Source organism: Erythranthe guttata, chromosome 9 (genome assembly GCF_056151865.1).
Source record: "Erythranthe guttata isolate IM_541 chromosome 9, IM_541, whole genome shotgun sequence".
Classification (NCBI taxonomy): Eukaryota; Viridiplantae; Streptophyta; class Magnoliopsida; order Lamiales; family Phrymaceae; genus Erythranthe; species Erythranthe guttata.
In genome coordinates this window covers 1,384,827-1,403,613 of record NC_142541.1, presented here as the reverse complement: position 1 = coordinate 1,403,613, position 18,787 = coordinate 1,384,827, and the positions used below count along the sequence as shown (strand labels likewise).

Genomic DNA, 18,787 nt, shown 5'->3' with positions numbered 1-18,787 from the left:
TCCTATTATATTCTCCATGTCAAATCTTAAAATTGGAGAGCTTTGCGGTAAATTGTCGATCTTACCATACGCTTCCTGATAAGCTCATCTCTTTCATGCTCAGACATTTCAGCAATCTGTAGAATAGAAGTTCCCAGCACCCTAGATCCCTGATCGTGTCCATCTTTCTTGGCGCAGTGTAACGCCATACAGACAGAAAAAATGTACACAAAGTGATGCTTAATCAAATCGGCACAGGGCTGGCAAGCAACCTGGAAAGACAGAGAGTGTCATAACACAAAGATAGCAATTAGAAGAAATAATCAATGCATAAAGGAATGTTGGAATAACTTTAAAATATTTAATATGTATACAATCAATGAAACCTACTCCCAATGCTAATTCCATTGACTCAGGAATCCAACATAAAATTCAAACAACATGCTCTTAGTTAGAGTCTATATTAGAATATTACGCAAAATATGGATAATTCACTTTTCTGGTTAGTCCTTACTTTCAGTATATTTAGTTTGAAGAAAGAATTCACACAGAATTTAGTTCTACATCTATGCTATTTTCAGCTGGAACACGAAAATGAAGATGAACGTTGACATTTGGGAAAATTGGTCAAGTAGGAAAAAATAAAAGAAGAAAAAGTAGGAAGGTTATAGATGGGCACAAAAGGTTTAAAAGCATATAAAAAATATTCCAGGAGTGGAATAGGATTCAGAGACTTCTACCTTAGCAACCCACTTTATGTTGGAAGTATCATCCTGCAAGATCAGTGCAGGCAGAAGCCACTGGCAACAATACTGGATGAAGTTTATGGGCTCCGCATTCAAGACATAAAGATCTCTTGTCTGTAAATTCAATTAATAGTCAAGTTGTTGGACGATTTAGACACCATATGCGCATGGAAGCTTTAACTAGGCAATGTATCACACATTACCTCAACAAGTGCGACTAAGCTTACACCAGAAGCAACCCAACAAAACAGAATTGGTCCCATAAGCTCTTCCATATACTGGAAAATATTTTAACCGACAAAAATTATATGAATATTCAATATCTAACAAAGTGTCTGCATAGTACATTATCTAATAGAGATCAACTTATCACCTTTGTCCTGTTTGTGTAGCGTAATTCCGTCGATATACTATCCAGCATGGCACAGATCAATTCCCTGAATAAGGATCAAGATTTCAGAGAACAAGGGAGTGTTTCTTATAAAATTTTAAATTTTTTCCTTCTTATTTTGTTAATTATTACCTTTGACAGGGCTCAATCGCAGCAACAACACAAATCATAAAAACAGCCTGCATAAGAGTTTTAGCATCCAAAGCGTAAATTTTGTAATTTTATTTCACAACAGATTAGAGCAACTGCATATATCTAAACTAAATCACAAGCTTAAAATCATCTCTAGAGAATTATATTAAGGAATAAGTCGGTTACTTAAAAATGAAGAGGCCAGTGCCACAAGGTTTAGCAATATCCAATATCATATTTCTCATAATACAGAACAACTCATATTAGCAAAAATTAACAAGAGTATTGAATGTATATCACAAACTCATATTCTCTCATGAAGTACTACTATTGTAGGAAGTACTTGCAATTCAAAAATTGGTAAGACAATAAAAAGTACATTTACAGTTAAATTAATTGAAATTCTAATTTCATTTTACTTTTTGATATTATATATAATCTTGAATAAATGTAAAATTAACTGATACATACAGATTACTGAGTCTTATCAAATATATAAAACTCTCAAACATTTCTTGAGTAATTAAACAAAAGGTTATACACTCAAGCGGAGCTAAGGCTTAAAGAAATTGAATTCAAATGGTATGCAAACCAGCTATTGAAGTTCGTAACCCAGCTCCAGTTATAAAGCTTCCTATTTCAGAAGGGATGGTCAGACCTGCAGACTCCAGATGAGTTATCTTCAACTAACCCCAACATTATTCATTTTCTACTTCAAATTTATATCTTATTAAGCAAGCAACTCGCAGTTCGTGGCCTTCTTTTCATACTAGGGTGTCGTCATAATTATTCAGTATTTCTGAAAGCAAATGACAAATATTTTTTTTCAACTAACCCCAACATTATTCATTGATTCGAGCAACAAAAGAAACTAAGTTTTGAGGTATTATTAACATGAGGCGACCAATACAGATCAAGCTGACCTTAGTTATCTTTGCAAAGACAAAAGTCCAATGCAACAAGAACTTATTTAAGCAACAGCAGCATTTAACTGCTGAAGCATAATTAAAACAAGTTGATTCATAGCAGCTCTTAGTTGACATGATTAAAATCTCACGATATTGCAAGCTGAAAATTCACCCATGCATAGTCACGAGTAAGCGAAGAATTTTTAGGTTGTGTATAGTTATCATATTAGCAATCAAATTGGTAGTAATGATTAATGTAGCCCTGGTCAATGCTATTTCTGGATCCAAATGATACATATGGTTGATGTTTTAAATTCAATAATTTAGGATAATATCTGTTACTTGATCCTTGTTCTTGGTTCTACAAAAGAATAAGCATATTAAACAACCAGTCATAAGCATATTTCAACTAAACTTACCATCAATATATGCAGGTATAAGTGTATGTAATTAGACGTCCATGACACTACATATTTGTGACCCCAATGTTTCAAGTATAACATGACATAAAAGAAAAGGCAAATATTGATGGGAAGTGGGAAATATAAGTACCTGCAACTCTATTTTCTCGCTGTGCCGAACAAGATGCATGAGAGTTACAATAGTAGTTTCCATTACTGGACTAGGCTGAGGACCAGCAGCTATTACTTCCTCTGCTCTAACAACCTTTTTCCTTGAGGAAACAACCAACTTCACGCTGAAATTTGAACTGAAACAAATAGATATCTTAATAATGTGACTTTAAGATGCGAAAAAGACAAAAAAATGGAAGAAAGAGAAACAGATACAATTAACACAGGCTGGAAATTTTACAATGCCAGTGAATCAATTTATATATTAGTTAGACGGCGCTCCAGGATTAGTGATCTTCCTTCAAACACTATATTACATCCGTCATCCGTGCTTTCTTAAGCTTCATATAACCTTTTTGAGGTTCCAATTTTCCATGATACTACTACTTGCTGGCAGGTTAAATATATTTTTTGATTCACCCTTCAAAACAGATGAATGCTAAAATTTTGAATTATTAATGACGTGTCCAAGTATCTTAGTTTTAGAGGGAAAAATCTGATACCAAGATATTTACCCATATTCTACACTTGTACCGGACTCTTAGCAACATAGCATTAAAGTAAACTTAAATTCAGACTGCTTTGGAACAAATAATCCTAGTTCCTACTGATTATATTTTCCTTCACATTGAATAGAAGCGGAGAATTTTATTACTCTATCAGATTGCATTATCTATCATGTTCCTCTATGAGTATACATTAGGGTAGGAAAGTAGTGATCCCAAGAATATTTGCATCTCTCAATACTACTACTTTTCTCTTTCAATAATTTCAACTTTCTCTACTCTTATATTGAACATCATTAAACCTGCAACAAACTACTCTTATGTCCAACTGTTTAGTATCTTAAAGCAGTTGCTTTCAATCAAAGGAGCTAGTTGATACTTTATCTTTTTTAGGTTAGTAGTTCAGCAATGAAGTAATGAGCTGAAATTACATGCGAATTCATAACATGAAGTGGTGCTTCACAGAGAAGAGGGGGAAAATATCTCTTTTCCAACTCTTTTCTTATCTTACCCCCTCCCTTGTCTCATTTCAGGGTACAGTTGTAGATGCTTGAAAATCGTGTCAACAGCAAAGCAACTTATTACCGGTTCATCCAAATCATAAAGAAAATGTGGCTAGGCAAATGGAACATTGTTTAATAGGGAGGTCATCGCTGATTCAGTTGAATTTGTTTATATATATATATATATATATATATATATATATATATATATATAACCCTGCAAGCGAATACTTATCAAGCGGGAACTGATTCTGCTCTTTCAAGAGAGAATACTCTAGGAGTTGTATCTCCCACTGATAAAATGAGATAACTTTTAATTTAAGATGAGGTGGTGGTACAGCAAACGAGCATAACCTTTCTGGTTGATGTTAACATCACAGGAAAATCTTGAATGAAGATGAAAGACCACATAGGGTGAATCGACATGGAAAATTAGACATACTAAATAAGCACGCTGAAGTATTTTAATATGCTAAACTTGAAAAGGAGATGTCTATATGCAAACTAATTTGGTCGTGTAACTATTAAATTAGACTTGTGCAAACACCCCACAATTATAGGTATCGGAAACAAAAGAAGGTTAAAATCCTAAGACTAAAGAAAAAAGAACCGCAACATGGATGTCAAACCACCTACCATACATCTTGGAAGAGTTCAGAATGACCATCCCATGTCTGGAAAAGGACACCAATCCGACGTGCTAGGAATAACCTAACTCGATAATCAGGATCTTGGAGCAGCATAAACAACTTGTCAATCATCGACTGGTTAAAGGGACAGCAAAATGTAGCATGCAGCAATTAGAATTTTGGATCAGTGAGTAAAAATTAACAAACAAGGAAGAAAAAAAGTGAAAACTTAAATAAGAAGTGTTTGACGTTTTCATGAATATAAATCATTGATTACCTGCGCAATTTGAGGACTGAGTGATACAAAATTGCATATGCAGTCAACAAGTTTAGTACGATCGCGCCAATCCAAGCAACTATTATCAAATACTTTATTCACCAAATCTCCTAGAGAAACGAAGCACTGAAAACAGATTGAGAAACTTAGGTGAATGGTTTTATACCAAGAAACAAAAACAGAGCTACTGTAAAACCATATTTGCGTTTGTTTTGCATCTCAAACTCCTCTCAATTTTACTCTCCCAAGATAAACCAAAATGTTCCAACACTGCTAGACATGACTCGACTGCTACATTAAATTATGTGGCCTACTTTATTTAAAATTCATCTATCAATATACCTTTTTTCTCTCACTACATTTTTCTTTCGTTTGTCTATGTATTTATCCTATTGTCTCTGTCTTTATCCTACTGATGGACAATTTGTTGTCCATCCCTCACGAACATTACATCGTTGTCCCTTCTACCCTTCCACCCCTAACGGGGATCTTTTCATTGTCATTTGCAAAGGTAAAATGCTCTTGAATCAGCGCATCCAACGACTGCTTATATTTCATATTATGTATAACGTCTTATCATGAGACACTTAAGAACTTTAAGCACCCTGCCTGGATAAAAGATATGGATGAGGAGATCAATGATGGAGGAAATCTTGTGACTTGGTGAAAGTAAGAAACAAACAATTGTTGCTAAATCTAATGCAAGCCAAGCTCAGGGAAATGGCACATAATGTTTGCAAGATATATGATTAAGGAATTTGTTACGCGAACTGAGGTTCACTTACAATAAATTACCTATGAACTAAGACAGGGAGTCGCTTACAATGAAAAACCAATGCAATAAAACAATAAAGCAACTATTCATATTGGCCTCAATCGAAATTTTCATGAAAGAATTGAGCATGTTGAAGTTGATTGTCCGTTTTTTTGTGAGCTGTGAGGTTGTCATTAACCAGCAAGCTGATACTCCATTTACGCTATATTTTGAAATGGAACAAATTGTTTACATTCTTACCAAGGCTTTTGGGACAAGAAAATGTATTGTTTTGTTACAAGTTGAGCATGATTCATATCTATGATCTACCACGAGAGGAGAGTTGGATAATATTTTGGAACTCTTATTACTGTGACTCTATTCCAATCTATATATAAGAGTGTGATCATTTGATAAACTAAATAATCTGGCATTTATATTCTAACAGTTACATCATACAACTTACCAAATAAAATACAATTATTGCTTACCCCTTCGGCTTTATATATAAACAATATTCATGTACTATCATTGTTGGTAAATCTAGAATTCCATAACTAAACTAAAACTACATCATACGTGTTTCGCTTTGCTGATTACAGTTCTAGGAAGCATAATAATAAATTGAGTTTCTTATGACAACAAAAGCGACACAGTCAACTAAACTACAACAGTTTCCCCCCTTGTAGGCATAGCAATACTTTGCCATCAAATCAATCACATCAGCAACAGGGATCCCACAGTCATATCGCACATTTCTTAATATTTAAAAAGTTCTGACATGCTTAAAGATGCAACCAAACTGATGTACCTCTTCCGACACTGTATCCCGTGAAGAATAAGCAACATTGACGTGCTTTCCAGATCCATGGAGGAGAAGAAGACTTCCAATCAAACTACAAATTCCACTCAATATATGTGAACTCTTAAGTTTAAGACTCTCCCACATGTTTATAACATCTGTCATAGACGTAACCTGCAGAAGAGGAGATTAACTAAAATCACCTGGCCTTCAAAAATATTTAACCCGCACAACAAACATGATTTATTTATAGAAATAAGCACGAAACCAAGAACAGCAGCATACCAAATCTGATAGCTCTCTGCAAGAAGACCAATGAGGATGCTGACAGAGAATCAATAGGAACTTCTCGGAAACCTGATCTACCATAAAAGTTAACTAGTTACATACATAAATGAGAGTCATAACACAACTTGGGAGAGAAAAGACTCTGTGATGATGTACCTTTGGATTATTCTCTTTCTCCTTAAGGTGAAACAGGACTTCCCAGGTAACAGATGGCAAAATTGAGAAAAAGCTTGACATGATTAATAGGAAATCCAGTTTTTTATTTACTAACGAATTGGAAACTCTAGAGATATGATCACCATCAACATTTAAACCATCTACATCACTAGAACCAGTATCCACATCCAACTCCATGTCCAATATCAAGCTTTTGTTGCTATTTGGTGGAACAGGATCATGAACGGAAAAGATCTCTGAAAAGTCAGAACAGGTTGTTTTTGCATGAAGATTCTCTCTGCATCCTGAACATCCTTCATACAGTTTTGCCAGGCTTTTCAAAAGTCTCTCGACAGATTGAACTATTCTAGGATATAAACCAGAACCGGCATCATTTTTCTCGTTCCATTTGCTAAGGAGAGGTGAGCGAACAAAGCTTTTAAAAGAAGCCACCGTCAATTCTATGTTATTGAATATAGAGTTGAAGCCCATACAACTGGATATGATATCGTTGTAAGTTTTATCAATTGATGAAATGGCATGATCAAGCAATTCCAACATGGATTCGCCCAAGCTGAAAAAGAAAGGGGAGATCTCCTCTCTGATCCTGATTATGGTTGAATAAAAGAGCATGTGAATCACAATGCGACAAATGACAGAAACAAAAATGCATCAGATCACTTATGCGAAAAAGACTTCTACCCACAAACCAAAGGAAAAAGAAAAACCTGAAACTGCTCTTAAATTTAAAAAACAAAATGTGGATACGATGTGTATAATGATATTATGTAACATTTGACCTCACTATTTAACAGATCAGGTTGTACTTAAACTGTGTTAGCTGTGGGTCAAAAAAAAAGAGAAAATGAAATCAGAAACTTGATGATTTAAATAGCCCCATGTTCTAATCAAGTGAGTGAGAAAATAAAAATGCAAGAGCAAAATTTGAACAAATATCATGTTAACTAAAGTAACTGCGGATTAAGACACAGTTCAACAAGCTTTAACAAGAGATGGAGGAATCAAATCTGAACAAGTATTGCTGAAGAAGAAAAAGGAAAATAATGATCAGAAGGAATGACAGAATGACTGACCTTGTTGAGTATGTACAGTACATGAAATTAGATAAGAGAGTGCATATGTTCATGACTTCTGAGAGCAGCAACTTCTCAATTTCTTTATCCATTATACATTCCTGAACATAATTTTCCATCTCATGAAGCAGCTGATCTCTTTGTTCCCGTGGTAGACGAATACGGTGGTGGTACTCTGAAAGATTAACCTAAAATTACCAATTTCATTTATTAGTGAGAATCACCAGAATGCCAAAACTAAAGGATTAAACTCAAAAGAAGAAGGAAAGGGAAAAGGGGAAAAAAAAAGAACCTTTTGACCTAGATCATTATCAATCCTTGCGAGAACTTGCACTGAGCAATCAAAAATTTCATGCAGATTTTCAAGTGATTGTTCCTCTTCCTACCACATATAGACATTCAATTTCTGACCAGAATAATGCAGATTCAGAAGTCACGTTTTAAGAGTGAATTTGTGAGGACATACCTTCTCCCCTTCCTCCATGGGTTTGGAGCCATAGAGCAATGGTGACAGTCCTAGAGCCTCATTTAACAAAGGAGCAGAACCAACACAAAGGGCATATGCAGCTGCTGGCACCACAATAACCAATCGGTCATTCAATGATGAGCATTCCTACAGGAAATAAGTCAAGCTCAAATTCTGACTGACATTATATGAAAAGGCATGATATATTCATTTGAGGTATCTTCTGTATTGTGCTAGTAAATTTTGTATTTATTGAACGGGAAAAGTGAAAAATCTTTTGTCACAAATCTTATCAATTTATTCAATAATTAATAATTGACTACAAAGAATCGGAACACCTGAGACATTATACATAATTCAGACAGACCTTCAAGTTTACCAGAGCCAAAACTGCTCGCAGCATATTCTGTCTGAGATAAAAAGCATCTCGAGGATCACCCTGTGAAGAGAGGAATAGAAATATAAAGTTAACTTGCCCAATTCTGATAATGTATTTAAAGCTCAATGTGACATCTTTCCAGCAATGCAGTTAATTATAAAGTAAAAGAAACCTAAATTACAGCTCAGGTGTTAGCATTTGTTTTACTATAAGAAACAAATCAAGAAACACAAACAAATTTACAATAAACAAGAGGATGTTTCATATTCACATATTCACATAAAAAAACTTTGTTTGCAATCTAATAATGCAATTTCATCCATCTTCGGCTTATCACCAACTTTCATAATCATCTATCATGTCCAGTCCATTAGCTTTGCAAACACAACCGACTAACAATGAAAAGCAAATTCTGAACTCCAATAAAGATTTTGCAACACAGCCAATGCGCTCTTCAAGGTGTACATAAAAACAATAGTGAGATGTACACAACCTAAAACTCTCAAACAAGATTTTTACCAAGGTTGTAACATAAAAAGAGTACGACAAGAATGGAAGTCTTACTTGTGAAGCTCTCCGGGAAAAGTAGCAAGAGATGAAGCATAAAACAGATCTGAAATGCATATTCGCAATAAACATTTAGAAAGAACACTTAGTTTGAGAAAAACTCAGGATGTTAAACAGATATTCTTCTTCGTGAAAACTTGATAAGGAAAAGGTAATCTTATTCTGAGGAAGATGTGAGTAGCAATATTTTAACCAAAACAAACAGCTTGATAAAATTAAAACACATCTTTCAATAATATGCAGACTAAATCTGCCTGAACTGTGAAATAACACCAGTATGATTAAATTTAGATTATTCTACTAACTGATATGGGGAAAAAAAAAAAAAAAAGCAAACTAGTACACCAACGAGTTACCTAGTGACCTAGGGATCTCAAGTACAAAGTTCAACTAAAGATTTCAACCTTCCTAAGGCCCAAACGAGAGAAAGGGGAAAAAGAGACACGACATAAATTAATCTACAAAATTGTTAAGGATAGATGAAAATATTGTAGATTAATTTCTAGAAGATTAATTTCAGTGATCAGCATGTGAAGCAGCATGCATGTTTCAGTTAGATGTATTAATTCACAAATGCGAATCACTCACATTGAAGGCAAGCGTTTAAACACCCGAAGATCCCATATCTCCAGAGAAACAAAATATGAATCCGTTGTATCCTGAAAAGCGTGACATGAAAACAGATTAAAGGATAAATATATTACAAGCGAGAAAACGGTACATCAATTTAGACAGAAACTAAGAAAATACTTGAGTTGTTATAATCTTACACTCAACATAATATTGCAAAGCAGCATAAAAGCAGCATCCACCTGCATAAGACAGGGCACAAAAGAACTTAACTGCTACATTTCTAAGGCTTTATAGAAGGACTTCTTCAAAATAAGTTCCCGAAGAGAGAGGTTACAAGGTAGAGGAAAAGAACTCCATTAAAACAACTAGATTTTAAATGATCATCTCGACAAAGACCTCGATTTACTTTTTATGTAGGCTATGATCTGAAGAACAACACTTACAACTGAGGTGACATTAACGAATGAAGGCAAACTACGCATGAGACAGCTCCAGATTACATGCCAACTTTTCTCAACCTGCAAAACATTTACAGAATCAAATCAGATAATTCAAGATAGAAAAACACAAATTCATAAAATACCAAAAGCTGTTGGAGAAGTGCATAGAAAATGTCAAACAAATTGCACTGCAACTTACTTTCTAGCTTTTTTTCTTTTAAGATAAATAATAATCACAAAGGAAAGAATAATCCAGGATACATACATAATGCAAAACATAACCAGATACAGTGCTTTCGCAAGGAAATATACAATTTGACAGAAAGTTCCTTATTTCTTTTTCATTGTGTTTGACGCTAGTCAAACACTCGACTTGAAAAGCAAGGAATTCATGCATCCTCCTTTCTGATTACAACTGGTCCATCAATAAGATGAGGAACTGACCATCATTTCGCAAGCAACAAAAATGGGAAACAGGTATAGAATTTATAAAATTATTCTGTGTAAGCAAACGAAATGATGCCAAGTCTTGCCTCCTCCGCTATTTCCATCTTTACGGTTCACGTGTAAGAAAAATTAATGATTGCCAGAGTTGCTGTCTCCACTTTTTTCCTTCCTTTTATTACCCTCACTTCCAAATACTTAAATCATGTATGAATTCTACACTACTTTTTTTGTCAGACAAAGAAGTTCGAAGTTCACTGATGAAAAGGGGAAATAATAAAAATTGGTGGAGGTTAGAATGCCATCAGTACATGATGAACACTATGCTTCAAAACTGCAAAGCCTTTAATCAGTAAAAATAAACAAGAACAATGTACTAATATGCATATCCTTCGAGTTATATAAACTGTAGCTAACTTATATAAAGTCGTCCATCTTAAGAAGCATATAACTTTAAACAGCATACATCCCGTCTCATCCATGATAGCAAAGCGGAAGTAATTAATTCAAGAACAGAAGCACATGAAATATTGAATCATTTTCTTCCAAATAATCATTTAGTATACCTCATTCTTGGCACAAGATGACTTTGATGAGGATTCCACACTTGGAGCATCAAAAAGCAGCATGGAAGAAAGTCTTAGCAAACTCCTTCAAGCACAATTAATGGTATAAGAAGTTGAAACAAAGGATGCACAAAACCTACGAAGGCCTTCATGTATCAAGAAAATGAGTTTCAACAAAAATCTGAGAAAGATATGTGACTATGTTTGTAAAATGGGTTTGAGGGGAACAGTCACGAAGTATATCAGACCAAATTCTCTTAACGCCAATTAAAGTATAATGGAGTAGCAATAATATCTAAACGGGATAGAAGCAGCTTACCTCAAAGTCCACGATAGATCATCATAAGAATGTACCAAATTCACATTGTTGATTATTCTGCAAGGGGAACACAACAATAAGGCTTCCTTAAAATAAGTGTGAACTGTAGCAAAGCTTGAGCAAACAAAATGGCAAATGAACCCGTGGAACTTTGGCACATACCGCATAGGTAGTATTGATGCGGAGTGAGAATATATTGACAGAAAATAATTAGCATGACAGCTGTCTATCAAGGTTTTGGGTAATCAGGCAAAAAGAGCAGTAACAGAATAAGTTGGATACAGTTAGAACGTAATCAGAATTATCATCTCTTTTCAGTTGGCACGCATACATAAAGTAGCTGAAAGAAGGAGACCCTTTGTGTGTGTGTGTGTGTGTGTGTGTGTGTGTGTGAGAGCGAGGGGGAGAGAGAGTGCGTGTAAAATTTGTTGAGACGGGACAGAAGAACAAATATTTCTACACGGTTCAAAGGAACACAATCAAATCTTTACAGTAAATTCAATAAAGATTACCTTTCAAAGTCCTTAGATACACTTTCAAACAAATATATGAAGAAGTCTTTCCTTATGCCAGTTGAATAATTGCGGATAAGACAGCAAAATGCAGCATGCCTGTTGCAAATATAAAATCCAATTAAACACAAGATTCTGCATAAGTAAGCAACCATCTCAATGCATGTAAAGAAAGATGAGTATCTCTTTCATAAATCTTTGTGTGGTATCCCCGTTTTCTTTTTTGTTTGTATTCTTCTCTTTCGTTCATTTTCATTTCTGATTTTATTACGTAAGTTTGTTAAAATGTAACATATCCCTTAGCAAAGTCTAATGCCATTAAACTCAATAAAGGCATAGATATTACATTATCTGTAGATCTTGTGATTCATCGATAACAGCTTCAATATGTTATTCCTGAACATAAATATCAGAAATGATACTTCTATCTAGACATACTTCTATCTAGACCTACCATGACCATTTCCCCTCCATGAGCCGCTCTTTTATCTGGACCACAACATGCTCCTGTCTGGCTCGCTTATCAGCACTTGCTGCTGTTTTTGATGTATTACTGCATGCCTGGAACGTGAAGAAACATCGGTTAGGGAAACTAATCAAGAACATCTGCAAATCCTTTTGCTCATAGATGTTCAGGAAAAGGATAAACTTCCCTTTTTCAAATTGTAAATATAATTTTTTTAACAGATCTGAAATAATTTTAATGTTCAGGACTTCAACTATGACTAAGAAGTAGATTTAAACACAATCGAAAAACAAAGTCATCGAAATTAAATACATATCCAGGTAGAATCCCAGTGCACTCGACAAAGTACATAAGTACCAGATCATGTTTGAAGGACGTTGAGCAACATACATATCTTAAATATAGTATTAGAAAATCTACTTTGAAAAACAGAACAAATTAAGTTTCTGCAGTAAGTACCCGCCAAAAGACAAGGGCTGCAAGCTCCACCACACTGTGCTGTGAGCTAGTTAAGAATCCACACTTTTCATCCCGGATTGCGTCACTCCTGAATGCAATATCCACACGCATTAGAACAAGGGAATTCGTTTCAAACACTAACAGATGAACATGAAACAGTTCTATACATTAATTCTAACCTAGGTATATTAGCGCTGGAAGTACTCATTTGATCAAGCTCCTTGCTGACGATATCCAGAAGTTGTTCAAGTAAAGCAGTACCATCAACAACCCCTCTTGTCAGACTTAGTTGCAACTTCACATAGCAAACAAGTGCATCCTACTAAAGGAGTAAAATTAGGAGAGAGCGACATATTGACTGTAAAATCCACAATAATCAATTGCAGTAGAGTGAGAGACCTTTAGACTTCGATCATGAGTTGCAAACCAGCAGCGAAACACAAATTGCTGTACTGCTTCATGAATTTCCAGGGATTTGCAACCCAAGTTTGGTCCATCCTTTACCAAGTAAATATTGATGCACTCAACAAGCTTACGCGAAATTTTTCCCTCATCTCTACAGCAGAAAGAAAAAAGAGTATCTGATTGAATATAATTGTGTGAGCTCTCTTAACTCCAAAACACTACAATAAACAATTGAAAACAATAAAGAGAGGAGATCAACAAATGTCTACCTCACGTGAGAAAACATTCCAATAAAACCCTTAATCATGTCGTCTCGAAGCTCCTCGGGAATATCTCCGGGAGGGTTTTCAAGAAGTGACTGCAGAGTCAGGGTGAAGCGGAAAACCTCCTCTTTGGGGTTTAATTGGCCAATGTTTTCAGTACTCAAGCTTGTTTCAATCTTTTCCATGTATAGAAGTACAAGATCTGCACATACCATATTAAAAGGAAATTTATGATTCTCCAAAGAGATGATGATATACGAAAGACCAGGAAACATGCGTGTACTCACTAGAATAAACACGTTTGCGCATGTGGAATCTATAATCTGCAACTGCCAAAAGATGTCGTAGGATAATGCCATACTCAGATTGAAAACTTGGCACATCCTTGAGGACATCCCATACATGATTGAAAAGTACTCTAGCCACGGGTAAGAGAGGCGGACTTTTGCCTGCAGAAAAATATAGGAAATGGCACGAAATGGAGATAATTAGTGGGCACAGAACAAATTCAGTTATATAACTTGACGGCATATTTGAGAATTATCGGTTCATGCCCGTAAAAATTATAATGGTGCACCATATTGGGAGACTAAAATATAAGGGTGCATTTTCAGTATTCTGAAAGATAATAAATATATCCTGGTAAGGAAGTATTTGTTTCCCTTTAATACAAAACTCAAGGCCAGAACTCAAATTAAGCCATTGCATAACATCATATTGTATAAACTGCATTTATGGAGTCTGACTTCTGAAATATATTTATCAAAATTTAGCTCTGCAATGCAACTTTACTTATTTAGTCAATTTCCAAACTTCACTGAGCTTACCCATAAAGAATCGTCCAAGATCAAAAAAAATAGTCAGGCTTTTATTTAATGAAATTCAACCAACTGCATATAATCTACTTGTCTGCATTAAGAGGAGCTTCAAACACTAACCAGAAGATCTATCGTCCTCAGCTCGTTGCACGACAATCCGAAGTGTCTTCGCAAGATTTAACTTTGGTAATCGCTTCTTGCTTGAGGAGATCTCCAGTGACAAACATTGTATTAAAGTTTTCACAAGAAAAGGCCAGGTCTCAGCTGCATAAGAACCAGTGGTTGCACCTCAAATAATATCTCAACAACTAAAAACTTAACCGCAAAATATGCTTACAGTGTGGAAGGTCATTAGGTTTAAGCATCGAGGTTTTCTCCGACAAAAATCTACAAAATCCGATTGATCTCTCCCCTTCTAGCCATGTGTTCAACAATTTAATTCCTTCCTGAAATAACGTACGAGAAAAAATATCGAATACTGCTACAAATGAAATCGGGATTCATTCTACTTACGTCTTTATATGATAAATTAAGTATATGTATTGGCAAATAAAAGTGAAAAAATATGAATGTCTGAATTACTTTCTGAAATTAAAGCAACTATACAATGCATTCTAACCAGTATTTCCTGATAATTGTGGTACATATAAACTATAGAACAAATTCGCTGTAGTTTTAGAAGTACCAAACCATCATAACTTAATAACGACTTACGACACTACTATTTCCAGATGAAATCGAACTACAAGAACTTTAACGCTTGATTTCCAGGTTCATTTCAGATGATAAGCTAATGAAATATGCCATCAAGTACTCCGAAAAAACTTAAATAACAATATGAAAATTTTCAATTTCACTCGAGTACCTGACTAACCTAAATACAATTACCAATTTTCAGAATCACATATTTCAACATCACTATAGCAAGTAAATAACAAACACAAAAATGTAACATAGTGAACTGAAACTCTGCCTTTTACCAACAGTACGTTTGCTCACCAAAAACTCAACAATATTAAAAAAAATATGCCAGCGATCACACCTTCTAAAGAATCCATAGCCATCGGATTTCACTCACAAAACTAAATCAGATGAAATATATGCAGCGGGTTAATAATTTGACTATTTTACAGTATATTCTAATCGGAATAAAATCAACTTTTCGGCAATTTCACACAAATATATATAATATATATTGGGAATTTTTTTTTGTTTTACATCTCGAGCTTTGGCTTTATCCGAAGAGAGCTTCGCGACGATCTCCTGAACGTCTCTTGAAGTGACTCTCGTGGCCATTTTAGTAAGATCAGAGTTCGATCGGGTTCCTTTTCCTCCGCCAGTATTGTTTCACTGTGAATCGGTGTGCCGGTGCACGGCGCGGTTAGGGTTTTCCGGTGAGGAGAATTGGCGGGAAATCGAGAGATGGAGGATAGTGGCTGAAAAAGTGAGTGGGAGAGTTCGTCAGTGGAGGTTTTGGGGACGAGGGGTTTTACAGTTTGACTCGTTTGGTGTGAGCTCCAATTTTTCTTTTTTCCTTTTTTATATTATTATTATTATTATTATTACTGAAATGATTTGTGCAGGCTAAAATTAAACAGTCAGACACATTTTTTACCATTTTTCAAAAAACAAAAAGTAAAAAACTCAAAAACTCTCTCTACCCTTTCGATTTTCTTTCGCAAAGCCCGTGCAAATCGTCAACATATCGGAGGTAATTTTTACGTTTTTACGATCCTCTTGTTATGTAGATTACGAATCCGAAAAAAAAAAAGGAGAAAAATCGATCTTGGCCACGCTCGTGTGAATTTACACGAGCGCATCCACTGCGCTCGTGTAAATTCACACGAGCGTGAATTTAATTTTTTTTTTTTTATAAATTTATTTCTTTTTAAATTGACGTTGGATTTTTGCTCGTGTGAATTTACACGAGCGCATCCACTGCGCTCGAGTAAATTCACACGAGTGTTTAATTTTTTTTTTTATTTTTTTTTATAATTTTTTTTTTTTTTTAAAGTCCGATTTTTGCTTGCTCGCGTGGATTTACACGAGCGCATCCACTGCGCTCGTGTAAATCCACGCGAGCATTTTTTATTTTTTTTTTTTTTTTAATTTTTTTTTTATAAATTAATTAGTTGAAATATAAGTTGTGCTCGTGCAAAAACATGCGAGCACTGTTGAAATGCTCGCATGTTTTTGCACGAGCACAACAAATTTTTTTTTTTTTCATTTCATTATTTAAATTCTTTTTTTTTATTATATAGAATATTAATAAAGTGCTTATTTAAAATGTAGATGGCAGGAGGCCGAGGGAAAAGTCTTATGAGTCAAGTTGCCGGTAAAGGCAAGAGCTTAATGAAAGCCTTGAGCGGGAAGGGGGACAATCCGGAAGATCCGGATCGCATTGGAGACCGAGATGTCCTTGCTTCCGCCCGTAGAAGAAAGCAGTTAGCTCGAGAAGCAGCGTTACAGCGGGAAGAAGAGAGATTGAGACGAGAAGCTGTTGCAGCTGGAGCCGGACCCTGTGGACCTACTCGCGATCTCCAGCTAGCTCCGTAGTACATTGCCACATGCCGACGACGATAATGACCACAACAACAATCCCGATAATATGGATATTTTTTTTTATCTTTTTTTTTTTAATTCGTTAATAATACAAATTAAAATATAATTTCGTTCGATACAACATAATTATAATCCGTACAAATAACTAAATAAGTAAATCCGATAACAACGTAAACAAAATTACAATAATACAGTACTACCTATGCCTAGAAGTCAACGTCGTCCAAAAAGCAAGTCGATCCGCGTAAAAATCTCGTAGAGGTAGTAAATTGGGAGCTGCAAAATACCTCCACTGAGGATGGAGACGAGGAAGAGGGCATGAAACCGGTACTCGTATGATCATAAAATGATCGTTATGTAGCGACATAGGAATAATACGTGATAACGCGGGGTTCCCAACTAGTGGTAGGTAAGTGATGCTACCCCGTTCAGTGAATATTAATACCATTGCGTTGTATCTTAAGCGATCGCCAACCCCATATCTGTTGACATCCATTTCGTCCGTGGCGCCGGTCCCCTCTCATGACTGCATGTCAAGATATAATCAGAGACTGTATTTCGACCCCCCTCATCCCCACAAAAAATAGTAGCATATAGATTGTAACGCTCCATAAACTCCTCAACCAAGTCAGTTCTGACTTGTGGCCATCTCTCTTGACTGCCGTAAACAACTTCGGCTATGCATCGGTAGCCACAATTTCCATCGGCCCTCACATTAACATATGAGGCTACGGACTGTGCGAGAAACGGAGGAAGGAAGGAAAAGAAATTGACCCGGTCCCCGGCAGTAACAACTGATTCTTCCGTCGATTTAGTACGTCCGCGAGGACGACCTTTAACCTTTGACTCTGGCGTACCAGCTTTAAATTTTGACTCTGGCGTCCTTTCGGTCGGGGTTTTGCGACCCTTAGAGCCCGAAGAAGATTTAACTTCGGATTTCCGATTCATCATGTGCTCATATCCGGACAAGTTCCTCTTCATCGAGTTATTCTTAGGTCGTCCCTTGGCCTTCACAAATGACGGCTCTTGTAAATGCGTTGAAGAAGGATTACTTAGGTCCCGTAAATAGTCGGCCGCATTTTTTAGGGACATGTAATCTTTGTTTGATAACTTCTCGAACTCATCGAGAAGAACTTTCTTAATTGCAACTGTGCGATCAAACGGTTCCTCCTCGTCCTCCCATGGATCCGACTTTGGCTCGACAACCAACGTTCTCCAGAATGGATGTAACTGTTGCGGATAAAAAGTATCTCCCTCAGCAATCATACACGCACACGGGAGTCCGTGGGTTCGGCTTAGGTAACAGTTGCAACTATCCGGATTCTTTTCCAACTTTTCGTACTCTTTATCCAACAGGTCCAGTGCTTTGTGTGATGCGTTACATACCAAAGCACCGAAGCACGACAGTGAAGTACTGTACATCCTGACTGTTCTACTGCTTTCGTTTTCCACCTTCAATTCATTAATTTGAAGGTCAACTTGCGCATCTAGTGCATTTCGAACTGTATCCATAGCTCCAGTCGATGTTTGGATCCAACGCTTCGATGCACGATGTGCACTCTCTACCCTGTTTCGAGAAAACACTCAAATAATGAATAAATGTAACATGTGTATAAAAGATTGTACGTAACGAGTTTATAGTAAAATCAATTTATATACCTGTTAGTCGTCGTGTTACCGAAATGAACGATGTTGTTGGTCCAACACTTAACAAATCTCTCCTTATAAATCAACCACGTTTCATTGATGTAAGTTATCAACTTCGGATATTGCCCGTACAAACTAACTATCTCTCTATAGTTGCATTCGTA

At 35.8% G+C, this 18,787-nt stretch overlaps 1 protein-coding gene across 1 annotated transcript in view; it reads right to left on the bottom strand.

Moving 5' to 3' along the window:
- The window catches only part of ATM (Serine/Threonine-kinase ATM-like protein), a 36,502-nt gene extending 20,576 nt beyond the window's left edge, over positions 1-15,926 (bottom strand). The window contains exons 1-31 of the mRNA XM_012975759.2: positions 15,633-15,926; positions 14,752-14,860; positions 14,535-14,678; positions 13,884-14,045; positions 13,603-13,798; positions 13,328-13,484; positions 13,108-13,247; positions 12,929-13,016; positions 12,458-12,564; positions 12,004-12,102; positions 11,492-11,548; positions 11,173-11,257; positions 10,166-10,240; positions 9,920-9,961; positions 9,738-9,808; positions 9,147-9,195; positions 8,571-8,642; positions 8,204-8,350; positions 8,030-8,119; positions 7,738-7,925; positions 6,644-7,250; positions 6,485-6,556; positions 6,209-6,373; positions 4,644-4,769; positions 4,374-4,501; positions 2,709-2,865; positions 1,249-1,295; positions 1,099-1,162; positions 929-1,003; positions 720-839; positions 66-251 (exon numbers count right to left, since the gene is read on the bottom strand). Coding sequence (XP_012831213.2) covers positions 66-251; positions 720-839; positions 929-1,003; positions 1,099-1,162; positions 1,249-1,295; positions 2,709-2,865; positions 4,374-4,501; positions 4,644-4,769; positions 6,209-6,373; positions 6,485-6,556; positions 6,644-7,250; positions 7,738-7,925; positions 8,030-8,119; positions 8,204-8,350; positions 8,571-8,642; positions 9,147-9,195; positions 9,738-9,808; positions 9,920-9,961; positions 10,166-10,240; positions 11,173-11,257; positions 11,492-11,548; positions 12,004-12,102; positions 12,458-12,564; positions 12,929-13,016; positions 13,108-13,247; positions 13,328-13,484; positions 13,603-13,798; positions 13,884-14,045; positions 14,535-14,678; positions 14,752-14,860; positions 15,633-15,710 — 3,903 coding nt within the window. The 5' untranslated portion in view covers positions 15,711-15,926. The remainder of the gene's footprint in view (positions 1-65; positions 252-719; positions 840-928; positions 1,004-1,098; positions 1,163-1,248; positions 1,296-2,708; positions 2,866-4,373; positions 4,502-4,643; positions 4,770-6,208; positions 6,374-6,484; positions 6,557-6,643; positions 7,251-7,737; positions 7,926-8,029; positions 8,120-8,203; positions 8,351-8,570; positions 8,643-9,146; positions 9,196-9,737; positions 9,809-9,919; positions 9,962-10,165; positions 10,241-11,172; positions 11,258-11,491; positions 11,549-12,003; positions 12,103-12,457; positions 12,565-12,928; positions 13,017-13,107; positions 13,248-13,327; positions 13,485-13,602; positions 13,799-13,883; positions 14,046-14,534; positions 14,679-14,751; positions 14,861-15,632) is intronic.
- Positions 15,927-18,787: the final 2,861 nt, after the last annotated feature.